The sequence below is a fragment of the Cuculus canorus genome, chromosome 24, assembly GCF_017976375.1.
Source record: "Cuculus canorus isolate bCucCan1 chromosome 24, bCucCan1.pri, whole genome shotgun sequence".
Lineage (NCBI taxonomy): Eukaryota > Metazoa > Chordata > Aves > Cuculiformes > Cuculidae > Cuculus > Cuculus canorus.
In genome coordinates this window covers 5425835-5442032 of record NC_071424.1, presented here as the reverse complement: position 1 = coordinate 5442032, position 16198 = coordinate 5425835, and the positions used below count along the sequence as shown (strand labels likewise).

The following is a 16198-nucleotide window of genomic DNA, read 5'->3' as shown; positions in this document are numbered from 1 at the left end:
CTCTGTCAAGACTAAAGCAGGCACAGACAAGCAGGTTGTGTTCCAGTGCCCTTCTGTGCTGTTTCCTTTCCATATTTTCTCCATTTTATATTTTAAAATCTTCAGGAGCTCCCAAGTTGCAGGTGTGGGGATGAACAGAAGCTGGGGCCAAAATTCCCAGGGTTTGACTCCGGTTTCATTCATGCGAATTCAAACCTGCTGTTTTCAGGGGATTTCCTTCATATTTGCTGAATGAGAACCCAGATCTGTTTTCAGGCTTTAATAGAACAGAAAGGTTTATTTTTTGCCTTTCTTTCTAATGATTGGATTACTCTCGTCCTGCAGATTCTCTGGAATGCTTCCCTGCACTAGGGAATTTTTATTGCTGCTGAACTGAGCTGACAGGCAGCATGTGGGTTTTTTTCCTTCTTCCTCCCTCTCTCCAGGAAAGCCTTTGTATGACGTTTAGAAGGAAATAGTTTTTATGAAAAATAGAGTTAGATTGCTGCCTATTTGCCAATATGCTATTTTTTTCATAACAAGCTTAATCTCTTCTTTACCAAATTCCAGAGTTGTGTAGAGTGCATGAGAGCAGGGCAGCTGTGGGGAGGTGGATGTGAGTGATGGGTGCTGCCTGGGAGAGGCCAGGTTTGCTCACTCAGCGTGGCAGGGGACCAGTACAGCCAGGCTGTGTCTGGCCTCCAGCTGACAGACCCTTGGCCAGCAAATTGCTCGTGGCTTGAGTATCTTCATAGGAGGCCACAAAGATGATCCGAGAGTTGGAGCACCTCTTATGCAAGGCCAGATTGAGAGTTAGGCTTGTTCAGCCTCAAGAAGGGAAGGCTCTGGGGAGACCTTAGAGCAGCTTCCAGTACCGAAAGGGGCTCCTGGAAAGCTGGGGCAGGGCTCTAGGTCAGGGAGGGCAGGGAGAGGACAAGAGGGAAGGGTTTTCAGCTGAAAGAGGGAAGATTGAGATGAGATCTTGGGAAGAAACGTTTTCCTGTGAGGGTGGACAGCACTGGCCCAGGTTGCCCAGAGCAGTGGTGGCTGCCCCATCCCTGGAGGCATTCAGGTTGGATGGGGTTTGGAGCAGCCTGATCCAGTGGGACGTGTCCCTGCTCATGGCAGAGAGGGGTGGAACTGGATGGGCTTTGAGGTTCCTTCCCACTCAAACCATTCCATGATTCTGTGATCTCTGCGCTGCACTCCCCATTGGAGTTTAGACATACCCTGTACTGATTCCCTAATCCTTATGTGCAGGAAATTCTTCCCGTTGTTTATCTTAAGCTCATGAGGTTTCCATTTTTCTCTCCGGAGGAGGAATTCACTCATTACTGATTTGTTTTCCTGCTTTTATGTTTAGAGAAACTTTTGGCATGTTCCAAGGATATCTTTTTAAGAAATTAAAGCAAGGCTGAATGTTTTTGAAAGGCGTGCAATTATATTAGAAACACGTCGTGTTCGCGGGTAGCAGAATTAGGTCAGGCACACCCTGTGTGTGTCTTTCCTGCTTGCTCATATTTCTGAGAATAATTGTACATGGGAATGTTTTTGTAGATTTAAAGGAGTGTTGTCACCTTAAAAATGAGTTGTTTGGAGTTTTATTTAAGTCATAGTGAGTGGTTACGCTGTGGTTTAGGCAGAGGGGAAGATTACTGACGTCGGATTCCCTCCCTCTGCGCTGGTCATTCTTTGCCATTCGCAAATGAAGGGTGAAGGAAGGTTACTCACTTCTACTATTTTTACTCACTCTGTCTTCCTTCTCGTCATGCCAGACAGAAGATGTTACAGTGAGGGGCATTACTCTTTGTTGCATTTTGACAGCTCGGCTTTAATGGCTTTTCTTAGAAGTTTCTGTGAGTTTCTATGAGCTTGATACCAAAATAATTTTATAATGCCTCTTGGAATAAAAAATCCTGAGGGTAAGAACAAGTCAGACAATAAATAGTTAGAAACCATCAAGTCTGCAGTGACGCTTTTGTTGCCTTTTGCTTAATAGAATGTCCTGCATCTAAATGAGTTTTCTCTGCCTGAGATATTGCTGTATTTGAGTTTTTCTGTTAACCAAACAGCTCAGTACTGTTTGTGTTGGCTGTACAAATTATGCCATTCAGCGCCTTCCAGTAGGTGGGTGAGACCTGTATACCTTGGGAAGTGGGTTTGGATGTGCCTCAGCTTCGTTAGGGTGCGGAAAGATCATCCCAGCCTTTTTACATTCCAGTACATTTCCTTCTGTCTTAAGAATTACATGGAACAAGGATCAGCCTCTTTATTTCTGCAAAAAGTTTGTAGCGTGAATTGTTTGTGCCACAGATGCGTTGAAGAAATAAAACTCTATTTCCAGTTTGTGTTTTAAAAGCAAATATTTAAATATCACTTCTGTATTTTTCTCTCAACATATGTGTTTGCTCTAAACAAGCTCAAATAGAGGTGCCTTCACCGGGGTCATTGTACATGGTTTGGAGAATAGGGATGCTTGTTGTGTTGCACGGCTCATTCTTAACACTGTTGTGTTCTGAAGGGAGGAGGGCCCTCCTGGCTTCAAGCTAGGCAAGACCAGCGGCTGGAGTCAGATGGGAGTTTTGAGGTTTGACTGTGCTACCAATTTCCTTTCCAAAAAAATACCAATATCACCGCCTATTTAAGAGCTCTTTCTCTGATCTTTGGTGCTGAACATGACACTGGGCTTTTGATATTCATGTGTTCCCAGCTCCCAAAAATCTCCGCTGGCCACAAGCCCTGGGTCTGTAGCTCCTCTGCAGGCCGGTCCCTACCTTCTCCTTCAGGATCTGAGCAGACCAACAAATTATTGAGCAGTGAGCTGAGAAGTCAGAGTGCTCATTTACTGCTCGTGATCAATTCTGTGGTACCAGCCCAGTTTATGCTTGCCAGAGGCTAGAAACGTGCTGGAAACAGACCTCAAAGATGATGGTAACCTGCTAGTGTTTGTCCTGTGAGCCTGGAGGGTAATGGCCAGGGAGCTTAGGACTGAACGTGCTAAAAGTCAGCGTAACGCCTGGTTAGTGGACCTGGTGCTCGGGCTGCTCCTGAATATGATGGTTCCTTTGCTGTGTCCCTGTTTTGTCTCATAAAAGACTTCCCTGCAGTGCATCACAAGACTCTTAGGAGTAATGAGCAGTTAATAGTTATAAAAAGCTTTGAAGATGAATAGTGCTTATTTTTAGGTATTCGTTCTCACCACAGGTAGCTCACCTTGATCCTAGGCATGAAAGGAAACCAGGACATTTGTAAGCTGGTCAGGCTTGAGCGTGGCCATCTGAAGTCTTTACGTGCTGGTTTCCCTGCTGGGTTGTACGCGTGACTGCAGTGTATTTGTCACTTTAAATGACTGGCTTGTGTATTTATTGTACCAGCCAGATGTGCTGAGGGAATCCTTACTCATTTCCCTCAATTCTGCTGACACACTCTGTGCCAAATTTGGGCATGCCAGGAGGAGACAGAAGAGAGGAAAATGCCATTGGCCTACCCCAAGTCAGATTATCAGCAGGGCTGAATGCTCAGCTTCCGCAGATTTAATGAGGAAAGTCAGGTTTGATGCTTGTAAAAGTCACCACAACTGTGAAAAGCATGTTTCTGAATTTCCCAGGTTTTAGCACCTTTCACTGGCACTAAACTTTGTGTAATAGAAAAGAAGAAGAAAAAGGTGTCAGATGGCTGGGGCCTTTTTTCCTGAAAATCCCACTTGGCAGATTAAGCAGAAAACAGAGAAATAATCAGGGAAAATCCATGTATTGTAGTGCCTGTGTATCTGATGGGAGTTCTGCAAATACTGTCTGGAATCTTGTAGTAGAGGGCTTTGCCGGCAGGCGCACAGAGTCTCTTGAACTGCGCATGCTTTGAATTCAGCACTTAAGGTGATGAACAAAGATTGCAACATTCATCACCACTTCGTGCTATTTGACGTCACTTAAAGAATCATAGAATCATAGAATGATTTGGGTTGAAAGAGACCTCAAAGTCCATCCAGTTCCAACCCTCTGCCATGGGCAGGGACACCTCCCACTGGATCAGGGGCTCCAAGCCCCATCCAACCTGGCCTTGAACACCTCCAGGGATGGGGCAGCCACCACTGCTCTGGGCAACCTGGGCCAGGGCCTCACTACTCTCATGATGAAGAAATTCCTCCTTATGTCTAGTCTAAATCTTCTCCTCTCCAGTTTATACCCATTGCCCCTCATCCTATCCCACAACCCTTTGTAAACAGCCCCTCTCCAGCTTTCTTGTAGCCCCTTAAGGTACCTGAAGGTTGCTATAAGATCCCTTCGGAGCCTTCTCTTCTCCAGGCTGAACAGCCCCAACTCTCAGCCTGTCCTTGTTTCGGAGGTGCTCCAGCCCTCAGATCATCCTTGTAGCCTCCTCTGGACTCATTCCAACAGCTCCATCTCCTTCTTATGTTCAGGATTCCAGAACTGGACACAGTACTCCAGATAAGGTCTCACAAGAGAGGAATAGAGGTGCAGGATCCCCTCCCTCGACCTACTGACTACGCTTCTTTTGTTGCAGCCCACAGTTGGCCTTCTGGGCTGCGAGCACATATTGCCAGCTCATGTTGAGCTTCTCATTGACCAGCACCCCAAGTCCTTCTTTGCAGGGCTGCTCACAATCACATCATTCCCCGTCCTATACTGAAATCTTGGATTGCCCTGACCCAGGTGTAGGACCTTGCACTTGGCCTTGTTGAACCTCATGAGGTTCACACAGCCCCACTTCTCCAGCTTGTCCCTGGGTGACATCCCATCCTTCCAGTGTGGTGACTGCTCCACTCAGCTTAGTGTCATCTGTAAAACTTGCTGAGGGTGCACTCAATCTTGCTGTCTATATAATTGATGAAGATATTAAAGAGGGCTTAAAAAGTCTAGAATTTCTGGAATGTCAAGTGTCCCTGGATAAAGCTGCTGTTTGCCTGAATATAAACTGCTTATTGATCCCACTCCCTGCCTATATTCTCCTATGAAACAAGAGAAGAGGGTGTGAGATTATACAGTTTTTATCACAGGGGTTTGTATTGCCTTTTGCTTAGGCAAAACAAGGTGGATTTGTTCTCACGTGATCAAAAGCAAGGCAGCGTTCGTGGGAATTGGTGGGCTTCTGGTGGGCTCTCTCCAGAGTCCAGGCAGCCAGGTCCAAGGAAGCAGCCAGGAATAAGCTTGGAGTGGGTTTTCTGAGCCAGCGTTGGGTGTTTGCTGGGAGGAAAGGTGGGCAGTGATGCGCTCTGTGCTGTTAAGCTTGCGGGAACCGGGATGACCCAGGCAGGCTCTGGATGTTGCTGTTCCTTAGCAGCCAGCCAGAACCTTGGAAAAGGAAAAAAGACAGTGTTTTTTCACATGGTTTGGCTGTTGCCAAAAATCTCCCTTCTGATGGTGATCGCACGGTGTGTAAGCAACAGATTTTCTAAAAATATTCCGATATGATAATGCTGGCAACTTCGTATTGGTTTTACAGAACAAGAGGAAGGAATCGTTATTCCTTTTATTAAATTTCTAATTATGAACAAAATGCTTACAGTGACTGCCAATAACGATGGACTCAAAACCTACCACAGAGCTGCTCATTAAGGCCTCATCCTCAGCAGGTCTTGACCGGAAAACTCGCCAACTCGGATTTGGCATTTTGTCATTTTATTAGGGCTGTATTTTGTCTGGTTCCTATCTGGCCACGGCAGTGTTCTGCCACGCTTTATAGATGGCAACCACAGGCTCTTCAGTCTTAATCCAGCCGAGGAAAAGACACAGGACAATTGTTCTGCAGGAGGGAAATTGGGAAAATTCATTAATGAGGAAATTGGTGTTTTACATTAGAGAGAGTAAAAGGAAAGCCATTCAAGCCAAGTAAGGAGAGATGTTTCTTGTCCAGGGCAACAGCAGGACAAAACATGTGCCAAAGGGAGAGTAAGGGAGAGAGACAGCAAACAAAATCTGTTAGAAGATACAAAAGAGTAGAGTGAAGTGAGTCTTAAAGATAAGAACAGGGAAGAAAAATTTCAGTCACGAGCCAACCGTATCCTGCCGCATCAAAAGAAGCATGGTGGGCAAGGCAAGGTATCCTCCCCCTCTACTCCACTCTTGTGAGACTCTACCTGGAGTCCTGTGTCCGGTTCTGGAATCCCCAACATAAGAAGGAGATCAAACTGTTGGAATAGGTTCAGATGATGATCCGAGGACTGGAGCACCTCTGCTATGAGAACAGGCTGAAAGAGTTGGTGTTGCTCAGCCTGGAGAAGAGAAGACTTCAGGGAGACCTTAGAGCAGCTTCCAGTACTGAAAGGGGCAACAGGAAAGCTGGGGAGGGGCTTCTTACCAGGGCCTGGAGTGACAGAACGAGAGGGAATGGCTTTAAATTGGCAGGGGGAAGATTTACATTAGACATTAGGAAGAAATTGTTCACTATGAGGGTGGGGAGACCCTGGCCCAGGTTGCCCAGAGAAGTGATGGCTGCCCCATCACTGGAGGTACCAGATACAGGGATTTGAGCTGCAGTGCTTGGGAGTTTCTTCCCAAACTAACAACCTGGTATTTTCTCTCCCAGCTCATCCCTTAGAAAACGCAACTGTCTCCTTAAGGCACGGAGGCCCAGCATGAATGTTAACTGTGCTGGTGGGACAAACTGGTCAAGAAACCTGGAGTCCAAGTGCTCTGCGGAAAATATAACTGTGACGGTCCATGAGTCGGAAGAAAGTAATATGGTGCTAGGAGGACACAGCCCTGCTGGAGTTCCCAGGACTGAGGGTAAGGATAACGCCTTTACCGTACAGTAATCTTTAAGGGAAAATTCTTTTTTTTTATTGAGGAGTTTTATGTTTTGGAATAATTCCAGTATTCCAAGACAGTTTACACTGGGGAGTACAGAAAGTATGTAAAGATACATAATATTTGCCAGCGAAAGGATGAAGGTCCACCGCAGAGTTTAGAGTCTTGCTGTCTTGGCAAGATCATCACACGGCAGCCAACTTGCAGCTCTTCCTGAGGTCTTTCCTGGACAGGTAAACTTGAAAGTAGCTGGACAGTCCTGATCAGCTGGTGCGAGCTGTGAATTGGGCATCAGGCACTGCTGGCTCAGCCAGGTTGGATGGAGCTTGGAGCAACCTGATCCAGTAGGAGGTGTCCCTGCCCATGGCAGGAGCTGGAACTGGTTGGGCTTCAAGGTCCCTTCCAACCCAAACCATACTGTGATTCCATAAAACCACCTCTAGTGATGTGTGTGCTTCTGTTTCAGCTTCCCTGTGAGAGCAGGACTTAGTGTCTATCTGTCTGCATTTCTGGCCTTGTTTGACTCCTGTGCTCCTGCTCTTTACCCACCAAATCCATCTGGCTTTAACAAGGACTGTGGTTTATCGGTTTATCCAAAATCCGAATGCTGGCTCAGTTTGAAAATGCCATCTTACCCTGGCAGTTATGTAGATTGACATCCTTTGTTATTGTGTGACTCATTTGTCTCATCACAGTAGGAAGTGTTACTATGAAATTATGTTTTTCAATAAATTATATCTTACACTCGCAATATTTTTCCCTCTCAGGTTTAGATTCCGAATGCCGGCACAGCACTTGTCCAGTAAGTCTCCAGATCAGTAGCATGTTTTCTGCTCCTGCAGACACACACAACTGTCATTTCCAAGATGGAAATAAGAGACAGTCAGAGTATTTTAATACCCAGGAACGCCATGGATGCTGCGCTTTGTCTTCAAGCAACAATTCACAAACAGTGGCCCCAGAGAAAGTGACGCTTGTGGTTGATGGCACTCGCTTTGCTGTGAATCCACAGATTTTCACCGCTCACCCTGATACTATGCTGGGAAGGTGGGTGATTTTCACCATTTTCAGGATTCCTGAAGGAGTCAAATCTTTGCTAAAATGGAACAAACCCCCGATGTTTGTTTTGCGATTTCATCCGTACACACAAGCGAAGCAAGGTTGACCTCATTCAGAACTCAGCTGCGAGTCGGGCATTGAAGACATGACTGTGTGTAGAGCGAGTTGGTAGTTCTCTAGATAACATTCTCCCTTCAGTCCACTGCCTTCAAATCATGTGTTAGACGTGATCCACTTTCCCCTTCTCTTCGTTTGCTTTGTTAGTGAGTAGTACATCTGTTCACAGCTAATATTTCCCCTTCCAGAGCAGGGAAAATTATAATGCTCTATCCCCCACCCGCTATTGTTTTTTGATACTCTTCCAAAGAGAAGTTACTCAGCTCCCTGTAACGTAGCTTAAAGGCTGGAAGGGATTGATGCGGCAAGAAGCAGTTGTTTTCAGTATTGCCAGCACTTCCACCCATCTCTGACCAAAGGGAACCAGGTTCTCTTGGGTTGCTGACCCTCGCAGAGGTCATTGTGTAAAGCAAGGGACCAAAAAGCACGCAGAAGTTATTTTGTGTAGCTTCAGTGAAAGGGCTTTATTGCCAGGGTGTTTTCTTCCCCAAGGTTGAGTGTCTCTTCCTCCGAGCTGTGGCTTATTCCTTACGGTACCGTAGCTGTGGTGACAGGTAGAGTCCAGCTGTAGGAGGGCTTAGCTGAAACAGCGCTTGTTGTTTATTTACTGGGTAAGAGACCCGAGTATAGATTTCAAGTTACTGTATATCTGTGTCACTGCTGGATTTGTTTAACCTCAGTGCACCTCTTGGTCTCTAGAATTAATACATTTAAAGTATACTTGTACACTTACACAGATTTTTGTTTGTTCAGAATGTTTGGCCCAGGAAGAGAATATAATTTCACCAGGCCGAATGAAAAGGGAGAATATGAAATCGCAGAAGGAATTAGCTCAGCTATGTTCCGGACTGTGCTGGTAAGGAGGTGTTTTTTGCAGATTGAAAAGAAAAAATCCAATCTGATTGTCACGTGCAAAACCAAGCTGTTTCCCAGGCAGCTGCACCCCCACAGCGGGTTCTTACGTTACTCTTTTGCAATGTGATTTAAAAAAACATTGATAGACTTTGGTACGAGTCATCATTTCAGATATTTGCTCTTGTTGCCTTCTTACCTTTCTTATGTTGTGCCGTTGTAGTTCTGAGCTGTGTCCTGACCTCCAGGTTGCGTAGAAATGACTATTGCATGTGAGATGTTATGAAACCCTAAGTCATGGGAAAAGTTTTAACTGGAGCTAACAACTTATTAGACCCAAGAGGATCGGCAGTGTCATAGATTCTTGGCCAAGCAGGGCTGTTTTTACTGTTCACAGGCCTATATTTAGCCTCTGTAACTCCCAAATGTTGGTTAACAAAACAAAGAACTAATTAAAAATGATCAGACTACAAAATATTCTTAATTTTTCTCTCTAAAAACTTTTTATTTGCAGGATTACTACAAAACTGGAATCATTAACTGCCCAGACGGGATTTCCATCCCAGACCTCCGAGACACATGTGATTACCTCTGCATAAACTTTGATTTCAACACAATCAAATGTCAAGATTTAAGTAAGTATGGAGAGAAATCAACCCTTAGGAGAACATCTGCATGGTGTTGAGCACTCTGATCTGATTCAGTGATGTTCTTAATCACGTGCTTTAGTTTAAGCATGAAGGTACACACTCCACTAGGCCTCATGTATACACTGCATTTAAATAGCTTCCTTTGTTTCTGCATCAATCCAAAATAAAGTGATTGAATCCTGCAGGAACGCGGATACTTAGTTCAAAAAAGCAAATTGAAATTGTAAAAATTCTAGTCTCTTGGAACAGAGGCTTAGAAGAGCAGCTTGCTGTTACAGCCAAATAAAACAAAGGCTAAAAGCAAGGTTATAACTTCATCTAAAATGTACCAAAGAGTTGCAAATAGCTTTTAAGCTAAAGAATCATGGGCACAGGAGGAACCAAAGGTGCCAAAGCTGCAAAATAGTAGAGAGTTCCTGGTTGTGAAGGGATCTGATTGGGAGCAATACTTTAGGCAAATCTGTGAAAGGGTGGGATTACCTGTCCTGTCCTCTGATGAGTGACTGCAGAGAAGGCAGAAAGTGCACTTTCAAGGACAGAGGTTGTAGCTGGAAATTCAAGTTAACTACTTTAATGAATGAATTAGTCAGTTTATTACTGTTTTGCTCTATTGACTGGACCTTGGTGGTTTTTCATGCTAATGTAATGGTTCTACAGTGTAATTTGCATCCTATTTGCAATGCAGTCGCATACATCTGATTTTGCCCATTCTGGAGCTAAACACCGTTTGTGCATCTGAGCATGTGTTAAGGAGTTTGCCTAAAGAGCGCAGGCTGTGCTCTTGAATGTATCTAAAAAGCATCGAGCTGGGATGTATTTTCATACTGTGTAAGAAAGCTCATCATATGATTTATGTCTCCATAGGTGCTCTGTTACATGAGCTCTCCAACGATGGTGCTCACAAGCAGTTTGACGGCTACCTGGAGGAGCTAATCCTGCCCATAATGGTGGATAGCGCGAGAAAAGGGGAACGGGAATGCCATATTGTGGTGCTGACAGATGAAGACACTGTAGACTGGGATGAAGATTATCCACCTCCCATGGGAGAGGAGTACTCACAAAGTAAGGGCTCTGCGTTGAGGCTTCTGGCTCTGTGTTCAGCGCGCACCCAGACATCTGGCCAGAAGGAAAGGACCTGTTGCCCAAACAGCAGTCTTCTTCCTCCAGGAGGAGATGGTGGCACACGGAGTCCTGGTTTGTACGTTCCTTCTGAACTGGCTGCTGCTAGAGGCAGGATACCTGGCTATTAGAGCTTTGGTCTCAGTGCCTGCATTGGTGATGACAGCGCACACCGCATCATTTCCTTTCATTTGTCACCTCCCCCTCAGCCTTTTCCTGGCTCCCTACTGAGGGAATATTCTGCTTTGCACACTCATCACCACCCATTCTATCCAGACTGGCTGTCACTACCCTCTCTCCAAGGGAGTGCAGCCAATGCCAGGGACAAGAATAGAAACCAGGCTTGTTTTTTTGCACTCCCACAGCTGCACGTGTCAAAAATGGGTCCGAGGTCCCTCCTTGTAGATTGTAATTGCCTTTTTATTTCTCAAGTCCTTTACAGTTCCAAGCTGTACAGATTCTTCAAGTACATTGAGAACCGCGATGTTGCAAAAGCTGTGTTAAAGGAACGGGGCCTGAAAAATATTCGTATTGGCATTGAAGGTAAAGTATTTCTTCGGCAAAGGAAATTCTAGAACAGATGATTCACAGTCAGCAAAACTTGGTTTCCTCTGGGCTCTAGGCATTTCCTGGTTTACTCTCTGTTTTACTAAGCATTTCTTTTCATGAAAATAGTAAAAATTGGGCATTTTCCTTCAACTCTTTGGCCAGGAGGCTTAAAAGTTAAGGGAAAACAGAAGATCTGTCACATGTACCAGTAAGTCTTGTCTCTCTTTAGGACCAGACAAACAGGAAAGGGGAATTGTGCTTCTGCACGCTGTTCCAAGCATTCCCTTGGGGATCTTAGGGAACATCGTGCTCTGTCCTGGGAGACTGTCTTATTTTTATAGTAGCTATGTTTGCTTACAAAGTAGCTAATGCTGTGCAGGCATTGATTGTGTGACTACACACAACACGGCACCCTCTTTTCAGGAGAAAAGAGAGCAGTTTTCTGCAAGCCGATAATGGCGATTATGGAACACGAGCATTTGTGTACCAGTTTCCCCCCTGGCACCGTAATCACTCCAACGTGTTCTTCTGGGATCTTGTTGTGCCTCTGTGCAGATCTGTGGTGCAACTGACTGTGTGTCTGTGTTTCAGGATATCCCACCTGTAAAGAGAAGGTGAAGAGGAGGCCTGGGGGCCGGTCAGAAGTGATATACAACTATGTTCAACGGCCGTTCATCCAGATGTCGTGGGAAAAGGAAGAGGGCAAAAGCCGTCATGTTGATTTCCAATGCGTTCGAAGCAAATCTTTAACAAATCTAGTCACTGTGGGGGATGACGTTTCAGAGGACCACGAGATTATAATGCACCACCCTCCACAAGTAGATGAACTTGACAGGCTCAACGCACCGTTCTCCCAAATGGCTGTTAACGATCTACCAGATTAGACGTGGCTCAGGGTGGATAGTCCTCAGTTTCATTCCAACACAGACTCCTGCAAGGTGCTGTATCCTCGTTCATGCTCTTACTACGTTATCATATTTCAAGCATGTTAATAAAGAGCCACACTCTATAGCCTAATTGTACAATCAAAAGCAACATCTCAAACAAAAAGATATTATGCTCTTTGTTTCTACTACAAAGGCTTCCGAATTGGTGGGTGCTGAATATTTTACCTAAACTTCTTTTAGAAGTGTGGAAGTATTTAGAAATATCTTGTTTGACATGAGAGAGGAATTTCTGGGCCTGTCAAAACAAAGCTTTTCTTTGCCGTTAGGCACTTAGCTTTGCTTTTATGATAATCAGTTAGAAAGGACTGAATGTCAGAGCGGAACAGATGATGCCCTTTCATCAGTGAGCAGAAATGTAGCACAGTTGGAGCAGCAAAGTCCTGAGTGTGGAGGAATCTGTTCACACTGCCACCTGGCTGTGCATCCAGCGCGCTGTACTGCTGTCTTAGGGAAGGATGAACTAGTGTAATAGGAAACACATGCCTGGTCACAGGAATTTCCTGTATATACTTCTCCATAAGATGGAATCACTGTCTTTAGGGATATTTTCTGTTAAATTCTGTAAAACAAGTAGATAATACTGAAGGAAAAGCCAAAAAGTAAAGACTGTACTTGATATTTTACTGACAAAGTCAGTCTCTTTAGTAGCCTAATAGATGTAAGAAGCATTCTAGAGGTGACTGTGCATGCTAAAGACTTCCAGATGTCTTCTCCGTCCCTGCTAAGACAAAACAACCCAGTGGAGGAGCTCCAGGACAGTAAAATCCATCGTCACATGAACCCTAAGCAGTCCAAATTTCTGTAGACTCTCCAAGGAGCGCTCTGTTGTTGTAGCTTTAGAAGGCCAGCTACATTCTTCCCAGTTTGGAACTGGCTGAACCATTTTGCTGTCAGTCAGGTCAGAAATACCAATAGTAAAGCAGCCTTCAGCAGAGGAAACCACCTACACCTAGGAAAGGCTCTCCTTTGCTGCTCTGCTCCCCACCTGGAGACCTCATAGTGGCCTTCTTGTAGTGAAAGGGACTACAGGAAAGTGGAGGAGGGACTCTTGGTCAGGGAGGGCAGGGATAGGACGAGGGGAATGGCTTTAAACTGGAAGGGGAAGGTTTATATTAGACATTAAGAAGAAATTCTTCACAAGGGGCAGGCCCTGGCCCAAGTTGCCCAGATAAATGGTGGCTGCCCCATCCCTGGAGGGGTTCAAGGCCAGGTTGGATGGGGCTTGGAGCCCCTGATCCAGTGGGAGGTGTCCCTGCCCATGGCAGGGGTGAAACTGGATGGGCTTTGAGATCCCTTCCAACCCAAAACTTTCCATAATTCAAAAGGAGGGAGGGAGGTCCCTTGCAAAGTTAAGTTCAGGTCAGTTTTGCTCTTGCAGTTGACTGCTGTTGAAACCTCTACCACTTATGCATTGAGTTACTGGGTCATGCTGGGGAAAACAGAAGTAGGTGTCGGTCTGCCCCCGCAGGGTTTAATCCTCTCTTGGCAGAGAATTTGTTATTATTCTCCATCTGTCTGCAAGGTGTGGTAGACTTTGCACCGAAGGTTGCGGTTACTGTTTGCTGCCAAGGATGTTTGGTTCTTTCAGCGTTAGCAACATGACAGTGGTAAGTGCAGATTTTCCTGAAGGTTTAGAAGTGTCGTTTAGGCAAGAGTGATAGAATCTCTGCCAAGACATGGACTTGCTGACATTTTAGTTCCCATTTGTTATGGATAAAGGTTGCACTCTTTGCAGGGTTTCTGTTCTTCTCTTCTTTCCTAAGTGCAACAAATAGAATTTCTTCTTTTTATAAGTGCTTACGGGAAGAGTTCCAGCAGTGATTCAGGACCTCCTGAAAGGTCCCGGGGGTTCAGATGCCCGGGCCCACCTGCCTGCATTTGAAAAATCCACCCTATGTGTCCTTGGGTCAGCACGGAGAGGTGTCCTTCAGCAGCGGCACAGAGCTGGGGCGCAACCACTGGCCATTAGTGCTCTAGAGGAATTTCTACTTTTGTAGTAAAGAAAGGCAAACAGACAGACTATTAACCATCCAGACCAAACCTACTACCTGCCTTGGTAACGAGCTGTTCCCGCAAGTGAAGCAAAGGTACCCGTGAAGCCATCTGCCCAGCAGTGGCAGAACTCGCCCCCAGACCCTGTGTTTTTTCTTTTGGTGTGTCTGTGTGTTTGCAGCAGTGTAAGTTTTAAGTAAATGTGTATTGGGAGTGACCGGCTGGCTGGGAATTGGAGTATCCGCATGTTCTTGAGCACTACCCTACAGGACTGTGTCAAGGCATCCATACCGAGCATCTGCCATCAACAGCACCTTCCAGGATCTGATGGCCATGTCCCGTGTTCAGCCGAAGCTGATCCCACCACTGTCTGCCCCTGAGCCGAGTGTCGGCTCGGCTGCTCCAAGGGTTGGGCCAGGGTGGCCTCAGGCACTCGGCTGCCACCAGCTGTTGTCAGTGCACTGTAGGAACTCGTTGGTGCTCTGTGTGATCAATTTGGACCTTCAGCTTAGGATGGAGGCATCCACCTTCTGGGATTTCTATGCAATTTTATCACTATAAAAAGCCACTGTGCTTGATTGGCTTTCCCAAGTCATTAAAGATGAATTTTGGATTTTATTTGATTTTATTTTAGTAGTGAGTTCCACTGGAACACTACATCAATCTAAAAGTGTGCATTCACTTTTCTCCTCTCTCGGTCACCTACCGTTGAGACACAAGGTCGGGTTTTGTCTTACTCTAGATGTACGGAAGTGTTACCTGTGGTCTGTACTACCTACAGTTGTATCATTTCTTTTCTGTATTAAAGTATAAATTATGTGTGGTTTGTTTGGTCTTTTAAATGTGGAGTAGAAGGATGGATGAGGATAGACTGCTAGAAGGCTCCATGAAGTAATCGGAGCTTGTGAGCCCAGAGTCTTGGGAGGAGTTTTGCATCAGACAGAGCTGGGTTGCTTTGGCAGGGACCTTGTAGGTAGCATCGCTACCAACACCTTGGAGTTTACCAGCCTGTCACAGCAGTGCTCTAAATGCAGCGCACAGCACAGGTATGAGACACCACTAACCCCAGAGGCTCTGCAGCATCGATAGCAGGCGCTGAGGTTTGGGCTGCACCTGGGAGGACACTCTCCACTTGTTCTTCTGTCTTTAGAACACAACAGCTTTGGAGCAGCTCTGACTTCCATTTCCGTGTTCAGTGTTGGGTGTATTTCAAGAGTTCTCTTGAAGCTTGAGGGCCCCTCGCTCCAAGGATGATGCTGAGCCTCTGGAGTGTGTCCAGAGAAGAGCAACGAAGCTGCAGAAGGGGCTGGAGAACAAGAGTGAGGGACCTGGGGTTGTTCAGCCTGGAGAAGAGGAGGCTGAGGGGAGACCTTATTGCTCTCTACAACTACCTAAAAGGTTATAGAGAGGAGGGAGCTGGGCTCTTCTCCCCAGTGACAGAGGACAGGACAAGGGGAATGGCCTCAAGCTGCGCCAGGGGAGGGTCAGACTGGACAGCAGGAAAAAAGTGTTCACAGAAAGGGTCATTGGGCACTGTCAGAGGCTGCACAGGGAGGGAGTGGAGTCCCCATCCCTGGAGGTGTTCAAAAGACATGTGGACGAGGTGCTCAGGGCCATGGTTTAGTGGCAGAGAGGAGTGGTTGGACTCAATGATCTCAGAGGTCCTTTCCAAGCTGGTAATTCTGATTCTATGAAAGTTGTTTGAGTTTGTGGAATTTAGTAGAATTACCGAGGTGATAACAGGAACTCACACTCAGAAGTGGAGCTGTCACAAATGAGAAGCAATGCAATACGAACTCAGAGTTGATTTTGGCGTGTTACAAACGGGTAGGAAAAAATTAAGGGTTGTAGCTTGGCTCCCCATGTTGCTTGCTCACTGCTCGTTATCCCTTTTAAAAATACAGTAAAGATTGGAAGAACTTGCCCTGAAGCTGATAAAGTGAAAGAACAATGCAGACACCTCGCTGAGAGGGGCCAGGGTGCTCCAGCCTGGAGCTTTCTGCCCAGGGAGGCTCTGTTTTGAACATCAGCTCTGCCTTTTATCATTTCTCCATGTCTGCTCTATGTCTTCACCCCAGGAGTTACCACTCCGTTCCCATGCTCCAGCTCGTGATCCTAAAACTCAGTTTTAAGTCTTAATAACAACAAACCTGAGAGATTCCCAGCT

General features: G+C 45.8%; 1 protein-coding gene across 5 annotated transcripts in view; it reads left to right on the top strand.

Moving 5' to 3' along the window:
• The window catches only part of KCTD20 (potassium channel tetramerization domain containing 20), a 32363-nt gene extending 17513 nt beyond the window's left edge, over positions 1-14850 (top strand). For 2 of the 5 annotated variants that reach the window (XM_054087705.1, XM_054087704.1), the window contains exons 2-8: positions 6526-6725; positions 7514-7793; positions 8676-8778; positions 9289-9409; positions 10289-10618; positions 10976-11086; positions 11684-14850. In XM_054087705.1, coding sequence (XP_053943680.1) covers positions 6575-6725; positions 7514-7793; positions 8676-8778; positions 9289-9409; positions 10289-10618; positions 10976-11086; positions 11684-11976 — 1389 coding nt within the window. In that variant the 5' untranslated portion in view covers positions 6526-6574 and the 3' untranslated portion in view covers positions 11977-14850. Of the gene's footprint in view, positions 1-6525; positions 6726-7513; positions 7794-8675; positions 8779-9288; positions 9410-10288; positions 10623-10975; positions 11087-11683 lie in introns of all 5 variants that reach the window. The other 3 variants (XM_054087706.1, XR_008453508.1, XM_054087707.1) reach the window with 3 other exon arrangements.
• The last annotated feature ends 1348 nt before the right edge of the window (positions 14851-16198 follow it).